A 21,160-nucleotide genomic window follows, 5' to 3' on the forward strand; every position below is an offset into this window, starting at 1 on the left:
ATTGTTAGATATCAATTTAGGATCATTAGAGATCATTTTGAGATTGAGATTGTATATTTGTAATTTTTTAAAATTAGTGAATCTTTTCTCTTTTATTTGAAGGTAGGCAAGTTGAATATCAAATCACGTTAAATTACTATCTTTAATGTGGATGATTTTATAATTAGATTTTACTTTCGCTTTTTAAAAGATCGAGGGCTTTTTCATCTAACAAAGAGCATATTTGAGGTAGTTATATATTTAGCACCAAAGATTTATTTTTTAACAAAAACTCATTTCTCTATCAAAAAACATTTACGCACTCATCATCATAAATGTTTGTTTTCTTAGTTTAGTTTATATTTCTCTTTGATAATTTGTAAATATATATATATAGTAAGTTAGTGGTTATTTTAGATTATACGCATGGTTTGAAAATGACAGATTATTTGAGATGTCAATACCTGTTAACTTTCATATTCAGATGCTATATTTCACAATAAAAAAATAGAGAAATCTTCAAACTTTAACCTATTTTATCATTCTAGTTTGCTATTTGCATTTATCATTTATTTCTAATTTTATATTATATTTCTTGTTAATGTATTTACGATAGATAGAGAATTTGTTATGAACATAAGGGAATTAAAGAGTTTGACATTGTTACGCCTATTTACTTAGTCAACATAGTCAACTCTCTTGGACTTCTCTAGGATGCCCAACTAGCACACATCCAATTGCCACGTCATCCCTCTTTAAGAATTGGTTCACCCTTCGCTAAGGAAGGGCTCATCCAACATTCTCACTTATGTCTCATTAGGCATTACCTTAGAATTGAACATTTGGCTTTTAATTTGCCTAAAATTATTAAATACAGACCACACTTGTCAAGAATTATTAAATGCAGCTCACAATCATTCATGTGGACTTTTTTTGAGTTTCACGTATATTTTTCATTAATTGTCAGCTGTCTAAGTTAAATTACTACCTTTCATCTCATATATAAGGTAAGAGGAGGACTGGGTACGTACGAGAGGCCCTAATACCTAAACTTTACCTCCATTGAAGCTTCTTTACACATCTCATTTCCTACTTCCTTAAACCCTAAGTACTTCATTGACTTGAATGTCAAGCGTATTCTAGATAACCAACTTCAGCGCCTTCTGACTCTGCTTTTTGGTTGTAGATTCATGCCACTTCACCTTCAAACCTTTGCCAGCTCCTTTAAGATAAAACACCGAGAAAAACCATTAACAAAATATAAAAAAATGGAGGAGCAAGTAGCAGAGTTGCAGAAGAATCTGATTGTGAAAAAATGGAGACCCTTGATGTGCTTGTAGAATCTTGATGTGCTTGTAGAATCGGGAACTAAAAAAAGGATTGTAACAACTCCAAAATGAAGCTTTGAAATGCATGACCGCTCTAGACTTGAATTCAGTTGAATACATGTCCGGTTAAGGTATCAAAGAAATGAACAAGGAACATTAGGAACCGATCAGAATTGGGAGTTCAAGCTCGCGCTCGGTTTCATCCCCTGATTTGAACTTGATGGGGTTGAAACAAGAAAAATTGAACCTACGTAAAATTATCAATGATGTTAGGGTGATTCAAACTTCTATTGAGTCTCTAAAGAAGAAAACAAAGAAAAAGAAAATTTTATTTGAAAAGAACCTTGAGAGGCTAACTTCTAAGTTTGCAGGGGTGGAATCTTTAGAGCAGAGCTAAAATGAGTAAGGATGAAGCCAGAGATTGCCAATAATGTGGAAAAAAATCATGGGAATTTTGAGAAATTTTCAAACATTTTAAGGCAGTCCTTTCATAGAAATCTCAAGCCTGATCAGCAATTTACAAAAATGGTTGATCATGCAAAACCTGAAGTTCCAAAAGCAATGCCACTGCCAGGGAATGAACAGGAGAAGCCCTGTATAAAAACTCCTGAAATGAGATGGGTTGCAGCCAAGAAGATGAAGTAAGCAGCTATGGCAGCAAAAGCTCTTGCTCTTATTGAAAGGCATGCCCGGAATGAAGGGTTTGTCAAGCAACGATATAAGAGTTGTTTATCAGCTTCAGGTTTTACTGTAATGTCTGCCCGGAATGCTGATTAAATAAGCTATTATGGCCTGAAAATCAGTAGGCTAAACAAACAATGATAAATATATTTCAGAGCTTACTATTGGATGGGTTGACTCATGTTGTTCTGGATTTTGGTTATATTCGTCACTTACAACTAGTAACGATTACTTTAGTCACTTACAACTAATAACGAACGTTCCATAATTATATTGATTTTATTTCCTTCATCCAATCATAATTTGACATGTGTCATGTTGTGATTTGTTGCCATTATTTTCTTATAATAATTAGGTGTTCCAACGTTTTTACCGCGGGAAACGATTTCTTTTGCTTTAATTTTCTTTAGCTTTTGGTAAACTTTATTTTCCTCCCCGCGCAAAATACTTGAGTGCATTTTAGCAGCTGCTAACTTGCGCTGGAACTGTAAAAACAAGGTAATGGGTGGGTGGCTTTTTGTTCTGGTTTCAAGTGTCCATGGCTTTGCTTATTATTTAATTTTATTCATTTTTGTACAAAAAAGTTTGCAGAGCTTGAAGGTGGAGCTTTAATGGCGAATCACCCAAGAAGCCGCAAAAGGGTCCATGCTACTACCCCCTGCCGTGCCCCTAATGGTAGCGCCTTTCAGAAGTGGTAACAACATAATATTCATATATGTACTAAAAACCTTTGCTTTTGTCCGTTTTATTTTGGGTGTTGATCATTAGAAATTTGTTTTTCAATGCTTCATTTTTTTGTTGATTTTAAGAATTGGGTATTTGATATTGTAACTTATGTTTGAATGCTGAAGTGATATTTGTGGTGAAATGGTGGCAATTGCTTTGGCTGATATGCACGAGTGTAGGACTAAGAAGAAAAAGTTGAAGAGGTTTAAGGGCATTAATGGAACTCAGAATGTTGTCAAACCAACAGTTCCTTGGCAACCCAGATCAGCTTTTAATATGTTTATGTAAACTTCTCAATTCTGATTCCTCTCTTCACTTGTCATTCTTCTATATTATCCCTTTATTTACAGTTTTTAGTAAATTGTTGCATACTTTTTACATTTTTCTTGTGGTATTTTTACACTAGTTATAGTAGATTGTTGGATTATGCTTGTATATGTATGGAGGATTGCTTGTAGTTATGTGCTTTGTGGTTTGTATTTGTAGTAAATTTCTGTCAAATTTGGATGCTTTTTGTTTGTTTATTTTTTATTTTATGATCAAAAGGTACAACTTTGGGGATGTGGGGATTCAAATCCAACTCTTTTCGTTGGGGAAAACATGCACTTGGTCAAACACCTTGAAGCTTTGTCTATTTATTTGTTACTATAATTGGTTATCAGTCCTGATTTTACATACCATCAGTTAATCCTAATATGGTATTCCGCTTGGTTGGTGAGAAAATGGAGAAAGAGATGAGATTCAATAAAGGAACTGAACATCTACTGCATGACTGATATTCAGTCAAGGGATAGTACAAACTAAACTGAATTTTGCTTGGGTTTCCTAGGGAAAGCTTTATGGAAACCAACAAGAATGGAAATTTGATTGAAATTGATCGAAAGGGGTTTGAGACTTGGAAAAACATGTGCAAGGAGGTAACGGTCATCCCAATGTGTTGTTACTATTCCTAGGAAGCTGTCTGTTGGTATATTTTATTGAGTGTCGTTTACCTTTCTGCATTATTCTTTTAGGAGAGGCAACCATATTTTACTCAAGCTGGAAACTTGAACTCAGCCTACAACAAAGATGTGATTGAAGAAGAGAAAAATATTACACAGGTAACTGGACTTGAGAGTTTATGGATGCAAATTTCATTTAAACTATGTCTAGAGCAAACTCTATATGTTCTTGGCATAATTGGTGAAATCAATTGCTGTGCTTTCTTAGGATAGCGGATATCCTTTGAATATGGAACTTGTTGTGTAGATTCTTAAATTGGTAGTTCTATGTGAATTCCGTTTTGCTCTTGTATCAGCTATGGTTCACTAGTGAAGGGTCAATGCTGATGAATAGGGTCAATTCTATTCAAAGATAAATATTGGGAATATGGATAGGCCATTCTAAGACATTGTTATGTAAAGATATATCATTTTGAACATCTTTACATAAATGATATTGTCAGCATAATTGCTTCTCGATTTTAATGTTTCTTTTAGTAAGAATCAGTATCTTTTCTTTTTTTGGTAAATGGGTAACAATCCGTTTACGAAAGCAGTGATTTGTCCTGATAAATTAGCTTCTCTAAATCTTTCTCTTTGATGGGTTCTTGAAATTTTTGTTTTTTCATTCTTCTCAACTTGTTCAGCCTAATTCCTTCGCATTCTGACCTTGAAAGTTAGCATATCCATTGTTCAAAATGAAACCAAGTTTTGCATATATTGTTCCATATTTGAAGGTATTAAGCTTTTAACAATGAGGTTTTCTTCCACAGGTGGATGATGATGAGGCTGATTCAGCAATGGTTGGAAAATTTGATCAGGTTTGTATATATATTTGGGGCACAGAAAGCATAGTAAATATTTATAACAGGGCCGGTGGATAAATTTACGTCTGCTCAATTCTAATTGTTTTCTGACAAAGTCATTGCATGCTGGTTTTTTATCATCACTTATTCATGGAATTTACAGTTCTACGAAGATTGCGAGTACTATGAGACATCTGATGATGATGAACCTTACCAGTCTGGAGGAATTGACAGCCTAAACACAACTGAATGGTACTTTTCATTGTTTCTGCATATCTAACATAATTGTTATCAGTTTGGCTACTTTTGCCACTAACTTAACTGCATTCCTATATATATTATGCTCAGCAATACTAAATTATGACTTTCATGAAGCAGGGAAATGCAGCAATTGGGGATTGCTGAGCACTGTTAGCTTAAAGTCCCCCATTTTGTTGAACCTTTTGTTTCATGTCAATGGGACCATATCCAATTGGCAATGGTGGAAAATTTTTTGCCACTTCATCCTTTGTAAAGGCAAGTCATTTGGCTATTGTAAAGTAGTTGTAGGAGGAGTTTCAGCTTTGTCACAAATTGGTATTGTTTTTGGTACTTAAAACATGGTTGAAGGGGTTTCACAATTCAGGGCTTGAGAGGAAGCATTTTTTTGTCTAGATTTTGTCTTGTAATTTTCCTATTTGGATGCCTTTGTCATATAAACAAATATATTCAAAGCTTGTTTTTCCAAGTTGAAGCTTTCCCACTCAGATCTTTCTTTAGGGATGTTGGATTGTTTTTATTTATCTGATTTTGAGGAATACAGCAAGAAGGCTCTGATCTGAATACTTAACCTTACTAATTGCAAAAAAGAACATGTCTTGGAATATGCTAAGTGTTTTAAACTTTCTGAGATTAGATTTGATAATTTATGTATTCGTGTTATGTAAAATATTAGTAATAATTTATATATTTATATCATATTTTATATAAATATTATGTGTTATAATTTGTGTCAATATAAAAATATTAAATATATATTTTTTGTTTTTTTGAATTTATTAATGATTTTTGTTAAAATTTAATTATATCATTTTCATATTTTTTATTTATATTGTTTTTGTCATCATATTATGATTTAAGTTATTAAATCTATTTAAAATTTACACTTAAAAATTGAGTTAATATTTGATTTAGTGATTATATATTTTTATCAAATAGAAAAAAAATTATAACTTAATTACAGGAGAATAATTTCATCCAAAATTTAACCTCAAATCAAATTTAGGGATTTCATCTTTAAATTTTGTAGATAGATAGGAATAATGTAGTAGATAAATAAAACACCATAAAAAGCAAAAGTTATAGATAACTGAATCCAAAAAAAAAAAGTAATTTATCCAAAAATAAATAAATCCAATGCATTTTGCATCTTTCCAATTCTGTGGACCGAGCTGTACATGCAAATCACGTGAAATCCACGTGAACCTTACAGGTGCATTTCAAAATAATAATAGTAATTAAAAAAAAAATAAAAAAATAAAGCTTTATTTGTTTCATTTCATCGTCTCCCTTGTATTTCGTTTTGGAGGCCAAAAAATGGAAACTAATTTGAGAAGCTCGTCTCATTTACTTCAACTGAGACCCTCTTTTTGTTTTTCTCACTCGCTCTCTCTTTCAAAGCTAATATTATCGGTTTGTTTTTTATTTCTTTTTTTTAAAATTTTTTTGACCCTTTTATGTGTTGATTGAATTTTAATGTTGATATTAATTGCTTTTTTTTTTTTTTAGCAGAAATCACAGCGGTTAAACCTTGTTCAACATCGTTTAGTGATAAAAAACTCAACTAGGTTTGATGAAAATGGCTCTTTTAATGGCTTCCCAGTTAAACCCAGCAAGCTTTTCATGCAAGAGGTATCCTTTTCTCTTTTATTTGTTAGTATGTTTCATGGGAATTTTTTTCTTGTTTGTTATGTGTTAAAAAATGGAAAATTTAATACCTGGGTTTTTTTTTTATTGGAATTTTTCATAGCAAAGGAGATAGTTTGCCTATAATATATTTTGGTTTTCATGCTCGCTTTTTTCTCCTATTTTTGGGGGTTTTTTCAGGGCATTTTAAAATTTTTTTTTGGATGAATTGATGTGCCAATTACTTAAAAAGTTGCAGTTTTGATATCTGGGTTTGTGATTCATGTGTTTTTTTTTTTCTAATTCGTTTGGAAAGATTTTTTTTTTTTGGGGTAAATTCTGTGAATTTAGAGAGAGGAGCAGTTTTAGTGTGTATATATATATATATATATTGGGTATGTATATGTTGTGATAAATTTTGATGGTTTTGTTCATGTTTATTTTGCCATTTAGGCTATTGGAGCTGAGTATGGAGAAGGTTTTGAGACTTTTAGGCTGGACGGGCCTTTAAAGGTTGATGTGGTAAGGAATTAAGTGACTCTACATTCATTGGACTGGTTTGTCAGGGTTTTCAATGAGTTTGGCCATCGTATTGGCTTACGGGTTTCTTTTGGTTTGAATAGGATTACTTGAATGATAGATTACAAGAAGGTTTTCTCAAGCGAATTCGCTATGCCATGAAACCCGATGAAGCATATGGTCTAATTTTCTCTTGGGATAATGTGGTGGTAAGTCTTAAGCATTTTTCATATTTCACAAGGAGTCATATGATGATGGATATATGCTTTTAGTTGACCTTTCATGTATTTTTACTTGTCTTTTTGATGTGGGATTAAATATAGTAAATTAAGAATGTGTATGGAACACAAGATTATGATAGGATAAGATAAGATGATTTTATGAATAAGATTAGATTAAATAATGTCATCCTATCTTGTGTTTGATGTTTGGAAGGATTAGGATAGTATAATTTATTTAATGGTCAAAATTATTCTTCTCTAAAGTTTATACAACTTAAATTATTGATGTAATTTTTAAGGATATAATAGGACATGTAAGTTTAATCCCATGGATTAAAAATAATTCCTCTCCACTTTGTGGGGATTGAATCATCCTATGCCAAGAGGATTATTAATCCTCCTTGTAATCTTATTCCTTGCTTTAGATACAAATCAAACATAATATAGGAAGGTTATCATCCTATCCTATCTATCATCCTATGCACCACACATGACCTTAGTTTGTAATATAGCAGTCCTAACCAAATAGAAAATAAATGGCTATCATGCCAAATACATTTTCAGCTTTGTTTCTCTTTTCAAAGAGGTACTTGGGTTCAGTTTTGTCAAGGGTAGGTGCACTGTAGGCACTGGAATCCTTTTATTGTTGGAGGTGCAATGTACAAAAGAAGTGCTCGCTTGAGTGAAGTAAGGTGCAATATATATGTGTCTATATATAAAAAAACTTAAGATATATAATTCTGGTAATAAACTGTAGAGATTGGTGCATTTCTAAATTCTATCCTACAAAACATGCTAAACTCCGTTTTTCTTTTTTGGCCAATATGCGTGATTTCCTTATGGTCCCAAGTTGTTGTCGAATACTCAAACATTTAGAAGTAGAAAGTTGGATATTGTCCCTTTCTTTTTACTATTGAAGGTACAGCAAATGAAAAAAATTAAAAATAAAAAAAAAGAAAGAGAACTTCAAAACTAGGTGGGCTTTTCTTTTTGCTTCTACAGCCTTTCAAGAAGCCTGTCTAGGTGGACCAGGCATGTGCCTGATCAAATGTGCCTGCCCGAAAGGGTCTCAGTGCTTTTGTTGTCTGGTTAGTGCCAAAGCAGGTGCCTTAACAACACTGCTTAGGTTTATGCTTGAAAATTTTCAAGCAGTGGGGTTTTAGATGGAAGTACCTTCAAAAGCTACATTGAATGTTAACATGCATATTTTGCTTTATACCATGTGATTCTTTCTTTGGCACATTTCAGGCTGATACTGGAGCTCTCAAGTTAGATGCCTGGAAACAACTTGCCTTGGAAGAGGGTATGTATCCTTACCAAATATGTGTTTGTGTGGCTATGGGGTCAGTGCTAGGTGATAGAGGATAGTTGGATGGGGTTATTTATGTTATCACATATTTTGTTCTTTATAACCTTGTACATATGATGAGAGAATCTATAAGAGCTGAACACTGATATTTGAGCTTCTAAATGTTCCAGTGTCTTCATAATAGTTAGTTCTAGATTTATTAACATTGAAATCAACTGTAAGCTTAAATAGGAGCTTGAATTTTCCTTTCCTGTATTAAGTGGAGGAGTATCTTGTTGCCATATAGGTCCCAATGTTTCTTTGTTAAATTTTGTACAGGAAAGGAGATTCCCGAAGAGGGTGATGCTCAAAGGTTGATGCTTTATGCAGGTGCTGATCATGTATTGCATAAGGTTTGGGAGTTCATGGTCCTTTTATTATTTGGATTATGTTTTATGATGTATTGCTATTTAAGCATGACACATTACTTTCTTAGGATGTATTTTGATATTTGGGATTTATTTCTATGACTCAGAGGGCAGAGTACTAAGTCAATATGAGTGATTATGTAAGTTATAATATTGGTTTACTACTGATATTTCATTAAGAGCCAGAAAGTTGCAACAATTCTTATCATCAATTTATTGGTTTTAATTGTGATTGTATTTGGTGTCCAGACTTGTTTAGATAGTCTTTTTCTATTTCTTTCCCTTTCTTTTTTCTGTCATGAAATCTAATCTCATTTTTTGCGAATACAATAGGAAAGAAAGGCATACTAGATGAGGGTTTCTTCAGTTTGAGAAAAATTGAATGCATAAGAACTGAAATATTCCCCTAAAGTTCTGATTTCTTGATTAATCTCTTATGAATTCATTTGTTCCTTTCCTGTCAATCTGACTATTTTCATATTATACTATTTATTTTGTTTATGTCTCTTACCAGTTTCCAAAAATTTTTAGATCTTGCACTGGGAGACTGCAGAAAGCGAAGTGGATAGATTGAAGTCAAGGCTTTCACAGATTTATTATGATAATCTGGCAAAGGTGAGAGCTTGTTCAATTGGTTCCATGGGTTTTATCTTTCAAGTTAATAAACTATATTGCTGCTTTCCTCTTCAATCAGCTAAGAAAACCAATGGATGGGTTGGAAGAATGGCTTGATGCTGTATATACAGCTCGCATCCCTTGTGCTGTGGTTTCAAGTCTTGATCGAAGGAACATGGTTGATGCCTTAGAACGAATTGGCCTCAAGAAGTATTTCCAGGTTCATTGTTTTTTGAAGATTTTTCATGTATCCCTTGTATGGTGGCAACTAATATTGTTATAGTTTTGTTCTGAAGCCCAGTGGAATGTGCTGTTTGTCATGATATGAGCATAGCAGTTATGAGCTTGGCAGGCAGATAATTTGTATGCTACCTTTAATTCCTTATGCTCAAACTTCTCTCAGTTCTGTCCAGAGCCACTATTCTACTTTTCCAGTTGAAAGCCTTTTTTCATCTTTCCTATGTTAGCATGACCGTGTACACTCAATATGTGAAATGTCTTGTTCCACCTTGTCATGATGATCTTGAGACCATTTAGACAGCAATAAAATGGTCTTCTGCAGCAAGTCTCCAGTCTGTGTATAAAATTTCTTTCATTGTTCACAGCTCATAGTTATATTTCATAATGCAGGCAATAGTTTCTGAGGAAGATGGTATGGAGTCAATAGCTCATAGATTTCTCTCAGCAGCTGTAAAGGTATGTTCCATTTAAGATCACTGTATCATCTACGTCACCTATCAATGTTGGATTATTTGTCCTCTGAATTATCAATATAGTTTCGGAGCTACATTTGGATTTGTTATAATGCTGAGCAACTTTTAGATGGTCTTGCTACTGCAAGATTTCTTTTTTTTTTTTTTTTGCAATTTTCTTTTGTTTCTTGAGATGTTCACTGCAATATATGACAGTTTTGATTTTTCTCAGTTTCCTTGAAGTAACAAGGAGAGTTTTACTGTCTTATGGTATGTGAAAGAGTTGTCCATCAATCTGTGTGTATGTGAACTTTTAAACCTATCTATGGCAGTTAAGTGTTGTGTCTGTTCACTTACCCAATCCAGCCACCAATAATGTGGCTGAGAGATGTTTTATGAAGCCCAGGCTTGCGATTATTTCAGATTATAGGCTTCAAAGCTTACCAATATGTAGATCAATAGGAAGCATTTGCTTTCTTTCGATCCAGCTCTGATAGCAGAAAATTTGTACTCTTCATGCACATTGGCATATTGACACACAGTGAAACTGCGACCATTAGATGTCAATTGCAAGAGATAGAAAAGAGGAAAATAAGACAAAAACCAAAGATGCCAATTTGGTTGTTATAATTTTGATAGCTTTTATTTAGTTATCTTGCACCATGCATGAAGCCGCTGCACTTGAATGCATTTAATTTCTCATTGAGTTTATGGAAAACTGTAGTTGAGTTGTTATACGTAAATGTAAAAGTATCTGGGTGCAGTACATGTCCTATACAGAAAAAACTATTAAACTCAATGATAGAAGCTTCTTTTTGTTTTTAATTTGTTCTCCTTTGTTTTTGATCTACTTCCAATTAATTCCTTGCAGCTGGATCGTAAACCATCGAAGTGTGTAGTGTTTGAGGATGATCCTCGCAGCATTACTGCAGCTCACAACTGTACTATGATGGCTGTGGCATTGATTGGCTCTCACCCCGCGTATGTGTTTCATGCAACATAGAAGCATGCTATCATTAATACATGCAAACTTTAATTGCAACATTTGAAAGAACTCAATATCTATGAAATGTGATTATTGCACCCAAATCCCTTTTATCAAGAAATTATCTGATATCTGTCATAGCCTTATAGGAAAGCATATTAAAGGCAAGGGTGTAACCCTTGGTATTTACACTTGGGGCATAAATAGTGTGGAGGTTTATGCCCTTTTGAGTGTGGCTAGGTTTTGTGTCGATCTGACCGGAAAAAACTTGTTTTCTCACAATTGTGTGCTTTCTGATTTCATTTGTTTCTTTTAGTTGGAAAGTCATCTGAAAAGAAATTAATAGACATGAAAACATGCAGGTATGATCTGGTGCAGGCTGATCTTGCAGTTGGTAACTTTAATGAGCTTTCAGTGATTAATCTTCGAAGATTATTCGCTAACAAGGGTTCTACTTTCATGGACCGGCAAAAGCAGATCATAGAGAAGAATCCTCCGAAAAGGAAGCTTACAGTCGACACCATATTCTGAATTCATTTCTCATCTTCCCCGAATGAACATTTCTCATCTTCTTCCCCTTCATTCGGAATTTGTCCCTGTACGTAGCAAAACCGTAGGTAGAAGAGTTGTTTACATTTTCTCTTGATAGGAAAATGTTTTCCACCCGTCATTCATCTGATTGTACAGTGGATTGGTTAATTCAGTTCTCATCATGGTAGAACTTCACTCTAAATATGAATGTTGGAACCGAGAATCTCCTGATAAATGGGATGGTATTGTAATTTTGTGCGGGATTATTGAAAATGATTCCCTTTTTCCTGATTACTAGTATGGTTTTACTGCTTGTTTTCATCTTGCAAAACTTAATAGCCAAAGTATTTTCAGGTCCCAATATGATGATATTGCTTGACCTGGTTGGTTAGCAAGGCAAGTAATTAGACAACCATAGGCATTAGTTTTTCAATTTCCTCATGCTAAATCAGCAACCTCATCATGAATTCTGTCCACTTTACATCCTCTTCAACCATCCTCGTCAGCTTGTTGTCGAATGAATACACATTCTATATGATTGTCTTCTGAAATTCCTTACAAACAATGAACCTACAGACATGATCAAACAGAAGAAAAAGCAATGCTCAAGGAAAAATCAACATTGAAACCAGAGGAAGATAAAGCAAGAAGTAGCATGTAGAGTGCATTGTCTTAAAAGAAACAAGTGAAAAGCTGTTTTGTCCACAAGACAACTCAAAAACTGCTAATTAAAGTGTGACAGCTGAGTGAGCCAACTTTAGAAATTTGATCTCACCATTCTAAATGACTCCGCCTACCACTTAAGAACACAGAAAATACTCAGACTGGGACAAATTCTCTCATTGTTTTCATTGTTACTCAAAGCAGCTGACAGAAACACAAACTCATAGACATCCAAGTTATTATGAATAAAGTTGGATTTGTTCAAATGAAATAAAACAGCACATTTCCTGCTCAATTTCCATTATTAAACATCCGGGAACTTACCAGTTCAAGTACCAAAGAACTACAGCAGTTTCGGGGGCATTCACACTAAGCTACTATCAAGAAACATGAAAACAGGCTATTCAACCAAGAGTCTTCACAATAAATAAGCGTCAAGGATTAAGGCATAAAGCAAAGATGAGGAAGCAAATATGTATTATTATGCATGTTTCCAAAGGAAAATTAGTAGTGTCCATTCCTCAAGAAACTGCAGAGAGAAAAATTTTCATACTAAAGCAAATTTCTTTATTTATTTTTTCCTTTTATTATCTCTTTCATATAATAATCTCACTTTTCCCTTTCACTTTGTTTCTTTTTTCTTTGATTTCTTTCTCGTCTACTAAATACCTATTCAAATCCTGAGAAAACTTGGTCTAAAGCTAAGCTTTATTCTGTTTGGTGCCATAACAATGTCACCTTTAACATCACAAAATCTAGCTCTAAAAGCAACTCAAGCTTGGGGAGCAAATAATACAAAGGGTACATTTTTGCTTGTACAGTGAGCAGAGTAAAACAAAACAAATGATTTCAGTTAAGTATGACGTAGGTGATAGGATTTGAATTCCAAACCTACTGGATGTCATTTCTTAAGGGTGGTTTTATGAATCAATTGAAATAAGCCTTGGGTTTGATGTAATTTCTTGTCACCATAAAATAAAAATAATTGATCAATTCGCTATGCTCATTATGCATCATCCATTTTAATAAGAAAAAGAAACTAATCAGGAAACTTCAGTTAGAAATGCCAAAAGCAATACTAATTGAGACATTACAAGAGGAAAAGAATATAACATTCCAAAGAAACATAAGATGAGGTAAACATCATCCTAAAACTATGCAAAAATTGAATAATTTTGTACCATAAAAATCAATGTAACTGAAGTTAAGAGTAACAACTGATTCTATCCAGCTATCATAGAAACATTCAATATACTAATAAAGTCAACTAACTTTGCACTTATTTTAGGCTTCAACAACATTACTATGCAGTATGCACAAAAGTAACCGAATTATACACTAAATGAATTCAGAAGGAGAATTCGAATCAGGCTTCACATTGTCACCTAATGCTCCAGGATGCTGCAAATTTTGCAAAACTTGAGGAGGCAAACCCGCCAAACCAGCTGCTAGCCCATCACTGCTGAACCATAAAACTGACAAAAGAGCCTAGCCATAACCCCAAGAATCTGCATTTGGTTCTGGCATTCATCCATATGCATTTGCATCGTTGCTTTCTCATGTTCAATTTGCAAACCCAACAACCTCTCCTTCCACTCCATCTCCTCCTCTTCGCGCTTCTCCTCCATTCTCCACCTCTTCGTCCTTTCCTCATCCAATTCCTTCTCTAACCTCAATCTTCTGTCCCCCTCCCTTCTATTCCAAGCCAACTTTATTTCCTCCAATATTTCCCTATCTTCCACTCTCTCCTCCCTCTCACTCCACCGCTTTTCCTTCCCAAACTCCAATTCCCTCCTCTTTTGCTCCCTCTCCATCTCACCTTTCTCTCTTACAAACTCTCTTTCCTTCCTTTTCTTTTCCCCCCTCACCACCACATCTCTCAACTCCAAAACTTGTGTTCCAAGCAATCCAAGCCCCTTACTTCCTCCTATACCCTTCCTTGATTTTCGAACCCGAGAAATACCAATATCACCAAATTCCCTCTCTCCCCCAAACTCACCCTCATTCCCTACCTTCTCACCACCATGAACCTCATCCCCATCTCCATCAACACCGTCCTCTTCCTCTTCCTCTTCCTCCTCAAAATCCTCACTATCAATGCAAACCCCCCCCCCCCCCCCCCCAAGTCACAACAGTACTCAAACAAATCATTCCCATTACCATTGCTTTCACTTCCTTTCTTCCCTTTAACTTCAAGTTCCACATCACCAAAAACCTCTTTATACTTCAAAAAATTTTCCCAATGATTCTCACCATCTTTCCAATTAAACTCATCATTTGAAATCTTAATCTTCTGCTTCACCCCCAATTACTGGTGCCTCATGTTTTGAACCTTAATAGACACATCACTCCAAGACCATTTGAAAGGAAAAGTAATGGGACCTTGAAGATGATGAACTGAGTTAACATGGTCAGCTATGGGCTTAAACTTTTTCTCTCTTGTTTTGAGTTTGGATAAAGTTCCTGAATTGAGAAGATCGGAGTATGTGGACAAAAGGGTTTGTTCTTCAAGCTCTGACCACTTCTTACGTTTCATTTTTGTAGGGAAAGATCTTCTAGGAGTGTTTTGGTTTGGCTTGGTTTTGAGGATTGTTTGAACAAAAGACTTGGAGTTCGCAGGTTGTCTGAAAAATGCCGAAGTGCAGAACTCAGGAGTACTTCTGAGAGCTTTGGGGATTGAAAGTTTTTTTTTCTTTGACAAAAAAGACCCAAGAAAATAAACCAGTAAAGAAAAATAAAACAATGGTCTTGGCCAACGTTAAAGCAGAGTTGGGGTGGCAAAAAAAATAGACAAAACGACTTTTGGAACATCTGTCAAAGATTAAAACTTTTTTTTTTTTTTATCATTTTCCTTATCTTCCTCTCTATCTAAACCCTCTCAAAGACCCGGCAGGATTGGAAGAAGCTTCATAGATGAGTTAAGAGTTGAGAGTTAAGAGTTGAGACCCTGCTTCAAAAACAAACTCGAAGACTGAAGCTTTTCTGGCAGTTGCAATTGGAACCCAAAAAAAATGTCTTGTAGCTCAGTTTCTGCTTTTACTTCTTCTCTCTTTGTCCCTCCAAAAAAATCATCTCTGTCCAATCACAAGCCCAGATTCATCCGCTGTTCTCTTGGAGGTTCTCATTTTTCCTTCATTTTCAATTTTATTTTCCAATGTTAAGGTTTTATTTGTTACTTCATTGTTTGAAGTGGGATCTTCTGGTTTTTTTTGCTTTCTGTTGTGGAAGTGGCAAGGCTCAAAAGACCAAGTCAAAATTTTGGAATCTTAGAACATTAGGGGCCTAAGCCTGAAAACCTCTCTGGCTAAGCTGACTTGTGTTTATTTAATGTGTTATAGTTATGGGTTCATGGGATCTAATTGTGATGCAATTTTGGTTTTAATGAATGAAGCTCATTTGATGTGCGGGCTTCTTTGTTGAAAAGTTGCTTGAAATGATCAATGGGCTAATGTCAGATGTGAGAATTAGAAGCCATTTTTAGATGTGCTGGTGAATGGTGATTAGTTGATAATGTATAAGCTTTAGTTGACGTATTGGGAATAGTTATTTTGAATAAGAATGCTGAAGGATAGAACTAGTAATGCGTTGAAATCACCATTAGCTATGCTTTGATGGGACCATGACACTATGACAGGACAATGACCCTTCTGCATATGAGAACCACCATAGCATAGAAAGGCATTGGGACTTTTTTTTTTTTTTTGTATATTTCTTGGGGAACATAAAAGAAAATCAAGGAAAAAAGCTGAAATAAATTTCTACTATGTTCTTCATTCCGGTCGGTTGTCATTCTTAATTTATTGATTTTTACTGGTTTTATAACAAAATTGAGTAGCAAGCTCGTTACTCATGCACAATCATGATCACACAATTTGGTATTGTGGCATGTTTGATGTTGATAATTGTTTGAGAAAGTGTGCATATTATTGGTCTGGTTGAAATTACCTTCTTTTTGTCTAATTTCAGCCATACATGTCCTGATTGCTTCCTTACATTTGCATCCCCTTGTATGTGAGCATGGCATGTTTCCTTTTACAAAATCATATATACTGATGATTCTCCACCACTCTTCTTCTTCAACTATTGTCTTTGATCAGGCCTGCCTGCATTATTGAACCATATCTAAGTTTTCCCGGAAATTGCTGGTTTATAAGTTTTATCTTTAACATTCTCATTTAGGGACTGTAGTGGAACCAAAAGCTACTGCAGCTGCTGAGCCGTTGTTGCTCAATGCTGTGCGAGGGCAGGATGTTGAAAGACCACCAGTTTGGCTTATGAGGCAAGCAGGGAGGTACATGAAGGCAGGTTTTTAAATCGGTGTGGTTTCAAAAGGTTTTTTTTTTTTTTATGTGCTGCATTTACTTTGGAGATAGCATACCACAAATGTAATATGTCTGCTTGATGCTTGTGCTAGCAAACCCTTCTCGAAGAAGAGAAAAAAAAAGATTTATCTTTTATTTCCTTAGATAATCTAATAGAAGGATCACAGTAGGCTATATGATATTTCAAAATGAGGATTCTATGGTGGAGAAAGTATAGCCTAATTCCTCACCGCAGTTCTAGTCATTAAAGAAAGAAAAAAAAAAAGAAGGAAAGAACAGAAAAGAGTGAGTAGATTTCTTGATGATGTAGAATGAAAATTTCCTAAAAAACTTGCCACATAGAACTTGCCAGGTTTTAGTAAGTTATCTAAAAACCTTGCTTTTTATGCTTTTGTCAGATCAAGCAGAAATGAAAAGTAGATATTTTCCAATATTTATGTGCTAATGTTTTATGCAGCCATTTTATATGCTAGTTTTGCAGGCTTTTTTTTTTTTTTTTCTCTTGCAAATCTTATGCTTTGATGCCATCTTTTACTTCACTTTCTATTTATATGCGTGTAGGTCTTTTTTCCTTGAGCCTTGTTTATTTCTTGTAATTTCAATGTTGGCATCTCTGGTTTTTGCTTCTCAAAGAAGAGAGTAGGTAATTGTTTTTTGCTTTCATGCTCCTTCTCCTTTTCAATTATGTCTGACTTTGAATGTTTCATATTGTAGAGCTACCAAATTATCTGTGAAAAATATCCTTTCTTCTGTGAAAGATCAGAAAATGTTGATCTTGTCGTTGAGATTTCACTGCAGCCATGGAATGTTTTCAAGCCTGATGGGGTTAGGTTTTTTTGTAATCCTTTTAATTATTTTTCTTGAATGAACATTTCTGATTGCTGTTTTATTATTCTTGGTTAAAATCCCCCATTTTTCCACATTTTGGGTATCAAGAGGCTTCAGTTGACTTTTCCATTCTTTTGACAAGAAAGCCAAACACCTCCACTCCTCATTCTTTTTGCTCTTTGCAGATTGCAAGTTATTATCATTTTGAATAATTGTGTATTGTGACAGGTCATTTTATTAGCTGATATTCTTACTCCTCTCTCTGGGATGAACATACCTTTTGACATTGTGAAAGGTAAAGGTCTGCTTATCTTCGACCCTCTAGCCACTGCTGCTGATGTTAATAGATTGAGAGAATTCGATCCCGAGGAGGCAGTTCCTTATTTTGGCGAAGCATTGACAATCTTGCGGAAAGAGGTCTATATTGACATTTCTTATACTATTGTCCTAATTTGAATTTCTTATTTTCCCCATTATTTTCAGGGTTTTTTGTTTTTACATATGTAAAACATCCATGTCTTGCCATGTACCATATGGTATTTTCCACATACCATCAGTTGTGCATTTGGAATGTTCTTAGGCAGGAATGGCAAACAAATAATGGAGTTAAACAACCAAGATAATCAATTAGAGAAGTTTGCTAACCTTAATGTTCCCAAACAGAAAGGTTAGCCATTAGGCCTCTCTGCAGTAGTATTTTTGCCTCAATTATACCTAATTGATTCCAAAATAGTTATTCCCTAACCCTTTCGCGATCCCTTGGATCAACCCTCTATGGTCAGAAGTATGTAATTATCTGACTTTTACTATTGTTTTGTTCTACCATTTTATATAAGGACGTAGTATTGTTCTTTGCGAACTCAGGTAACATTGTAATGCTCTTGCCTACTTAATGGGGTTTCAATAAATTTAAAAGCTAGTGTAGACTCACCCCTTCTCTTTGTTTTGCCAGGTAGATAACAAAGCTGCAGTTCTAGGTTTTGTTGGTGCTCCGTTCATGCTAGCATCATGTGTGGTTGAAGGTGGTTCATCAAAGAACTTCACCAAAATAAAAAGACTGGCCTTCTCTCAACCCAAGGTAATTTTAGTTCTCTTTCTCTAGCATCTGAGACCTATTGTAGTGATGTTTGTCTTCTTTGTTGTTTCTTCTGGACCTGGTCCTTGTCTTAAATAGTGTCCATTACTGAAACAACAAACAACGTAAGAGTTTTCTGTCTGCTACTTCAAAAGTTAATTGCCAGTTTGATTGCCTTTGGTTTTTCTTATTTTTCATCTGCTTCTCAAAACATTTGTCAACTACCCTTAATTGTGAACAATGTTGTCAACTGGGTTCCATATTGACCTTTTCCTCCTACAGGTACTTCATTCTTTGCTTCAGAAATTTGCGACCTCCATGGCAAGGTACATTCGATACCAAGCTGACAATGGAGCTCAAGCTGTTCAAATTTTTTACTCTTGGGCAACAGAGCTCAGTCCAGTGGATTTTGATGAGTTCAGCTTGCCCTATTTGAAGCAAATAGTAGATGCTGTAAAACAAACCCATCCAGATCTTCCTCTAATCCTTTATGCAAGTGGATCTGGGGGCTTTTTAGAAAGGCTAGCTTTAACAGGTGTAGATGTAGTTAGCTTAGATTGGACAGTTGACATGGCTGGAGGTAGAAGGTGACTTGGACATGATATTGCTGTACAGGGAAATGTTGATCCTGGTGTTCTTTTTTGTTCAAAGGAGTTCATCACCAATTGGATAAACGATACCGTGAGAAAAGCTGGTAAAGGGAAACATATATTGAATCTAGGTCATGGGATTAAAGTAGGTACACCTGAGGAAAATGTTGCCCATTTCTTTGAGGTTGCTAAAGAAATCAGATACTAAAAACGACAAGGGATTTGCACGCTGAATATAGTTTATGTATCTTAAGGTTCTTTTTTCCAGCCTTTGATTCTTCATTTGTATTTATATTGTTCCATGCTGGAGAAACATACTAGAGTAATATAATTTTGTTGACAGCTTCGATCCTTGAAGTCTAGGAGTGCAGATAAAATCACTTACTCCTTAATCCACGATATAGTTATTTTAAGCTTGAATTTAATTCAGTTGATTCATACAATCATTTTTAAGATGTGATAATTCGTAAGTTTGAAATTTAAACAATGATACTTATAATTTCTTTTTTTATTCTAATACGGTATTTTTTTGTATTAAGAATATAAAAAAAATTGTTGAAGCTATTCATTGCAAAATTTTACTTGGAATCTACATAATTTTTTTTTGCCGTTCTACAATTTGCTAAAGTCCTATTCTCACGACAAGCATTAGCCTATATGTCTGCTATGTTTTTGATCTTGGTTACATTTAGACGGGGTTTGGGGGAGCACTTGCAGTTTACTTCTTAACCTTTCATTGGAAAAGTAACCGACTGTTAGAAGTCAGAAGGTTAACATAAGTTTGGTTTGGTTTTGTTTGTTATGTGTAACTGAAACTCTAAATTTGGAAACATCGTTCTCATCTAAGTTGTTACTGCGGCCTTTTCATTCCTTTATTTTGAATCTCCTATCCAGAAAAGGGTCAGGGGACCGTTATAAATCATGTTCCTTTATTTTGAATCGCCTATGCAGAAAAGTGTCAGGGGAGCGTTATAAATCATATGCCTCATCTAACTACAGTCAAAATACTCCCATCATGTGCTCTTATTCACCTTTTTGCCAAGGCTATGACAACAAGATAGAAATCTATAACAGGAATCACAACCTTTGATCCCATCCAATTATAGAGTGATATAACAACAAAATTTGATGATTATGTTGACGACTTTGGAATTCTTTACAGTGGAAAAGATGGATCAAAGTCATTGGAGCCATGCTGAACTGATGTCGTTAGGCCGAAAAGAGGCCAAAGGAATTTAAGATTCCAGATTCAGCTTAGCTTATAATATGTCAAATGGGTCATTAATAGAATCTGACCCTTCATTTATCATTTGGGTTTGGCTCAAAAATTATAGGTTGTTTACCTACAGGTTTTTATGCTAGGGATGATTGTTGCAAAACATACTGAATATGCTGATAGCATCTCAGAATAAAGTTAAGAAGGTTGACTACTTTCACTGACTTTTCAGCCAAAATATATATATATATATATATATATATATTGTTTTTGGGCAAAATAAATGGTATCAGACCTACCAATCACCAAATCTACTCAGCAAATATGCTAATGCCACCTCAATGATCATTCTATGTTTTAAGTAGTTCATACATTATTGGTCAGTTATATCTGTACAATTTGTGCACATTCATGATATAACTCCTTTTCTTTTGCTATTTATTTAGTATAGTTTAAATTTCGGGTTTTAATATTTAGAATCGATGTGATGGGTCCTTAAAATGATTGAAAAAAAATTATGTCCAAAAATATTAAGTTTGGAATATTCTGCAAAAACTAGAGCCCATGTAAAATGCTAATCCTGCAAAAAATTTAGAATTGATTCCCTAGTTCTTAGACAAGGATAAAATTAGAAAAAATGCAAAAAAAAAAAAAAAAACAAGCCTCGCAATCATCATGCTTCAGGCCAGAAGTTAGAAAACAGTGGGGCCAACAAGGAGGTTACCAACCCATAATCACACAATAATATTGTCAAAATTGTCGACTTTAAGATGTGGGTCCAAGCAAATTTCATGGAACATCAA

At 34.6% G+C, this 21,160-nt stretch overlaps 2 protein-coding genes and 2 pseudogenes across 4 annotated transcripts; 3 read left to right on the forward strand and 1 right to left on the reverse strand.

The window, feature by feature from the left end:
- The first annotated feature begins 2,506 nt into the window (after positions 1-2,506).
- Positions 2,507-5,329, forward strand: LOC149513572 (HMG-box (high mobility group) DNA-binding family protein). 2 transcript variants are annotated; one of them, XM_089748212.1, is made up of 7 exons: positions 2,507-2,682; positions 2,840-2,998; positions 3,544-3,631; positions 3,728-3,814; positions 4,468-4,515; positions 4,664-4,752; positions 4,879-5,329. In XM_089748212.1, exons 1-7 carry the CDS (start codon positions 2,600-2,602, stop codon positions 4,913-4,915), a joined length of 591 nt encoding a protein of 196 aa, XP_089604338.1. In that variant the 5' UTR covers positions 2,507-2,599; the 3' UTR covers positions 4,916-5,329. The 2 variants fall into 2 exon arrangements, with proteins under 2 accessions (XP_089604338.1, XP_089604339.1); XM_089748213.1 differs by having other exon boundaries at positions 2,894-2,998; positions 4,879-5,064.
- A 679-nt stretch (positions 5,330-6,008) lies between these two features.
- Positions 6,009-11,957, forward strand: LOC111309442 (Haloacid dehalogenase-like hydrolase (HAD) superfamily protein). The gene is made up of 11 exons (XM_089748919.1): positions 6,009-6,171; positions 6,271-6,390; positions 6,838-6,906; positions 7,008-7,112; positions 8,373-8,427; positions 8,752-8,825; positions 9,372-9,455; positions 9,535-9,675; positions 10,086-10,151; positions 11,019-11,128; positions 11,495-11,957. Exons 1-11 carry the CDS (start codon positions 6,076-6,078, stop codon positions 11,661-11,663), a joined length of 1,089 nt encoding a protein of 362 aa, XP_089605045.1. The 5' UTR covers positions 6,009-6,075; the 3' UTR covers positions 11,664-11,957.
- A 637-nt stretch (positions 11,958-12,594) lies between these two features.
- LOC149513573 (uncharacterized) lies at positions 12,595-15,727 on the reverse strand (annotated as a pseudogene).
- Positions 15,338-19,679, forward strand: LOC111310020 (uroporphyrinogen decarboxylase-like; annotated as a pseudogene). The gene is made up of 7 exons (XR_016330441.1): positions 15,338-15,443; positions 16,506-16,617; positions 17,210-17,264; positions 17,363-17,473; positions 17,705-17,893; positions 18,429-18,554; positions 18,834-19,679. The product of XR_016330441.1 is annotated as a uroporphyrinogen decarboxylase-like (transcript).
- Positions 19,680-21,160: the final 1,481 nt, after the last annotated feature.

Source organism: Durio zibethinus, chromosome 19, assembly GCF_047325235.1.
Source record: "Durio zibethinus cultivar Kanyao isolate XHJ-2024 chromosome 19, ASM4732523v1, whole genome shotgun sequence".
Classification (NCBI taxonomy): Eukaryota; Viridiplantae; Streptophyta; class Magnoliopsida; order Malvales; family Malvaceae; genus Durio; species Durio zibethinus.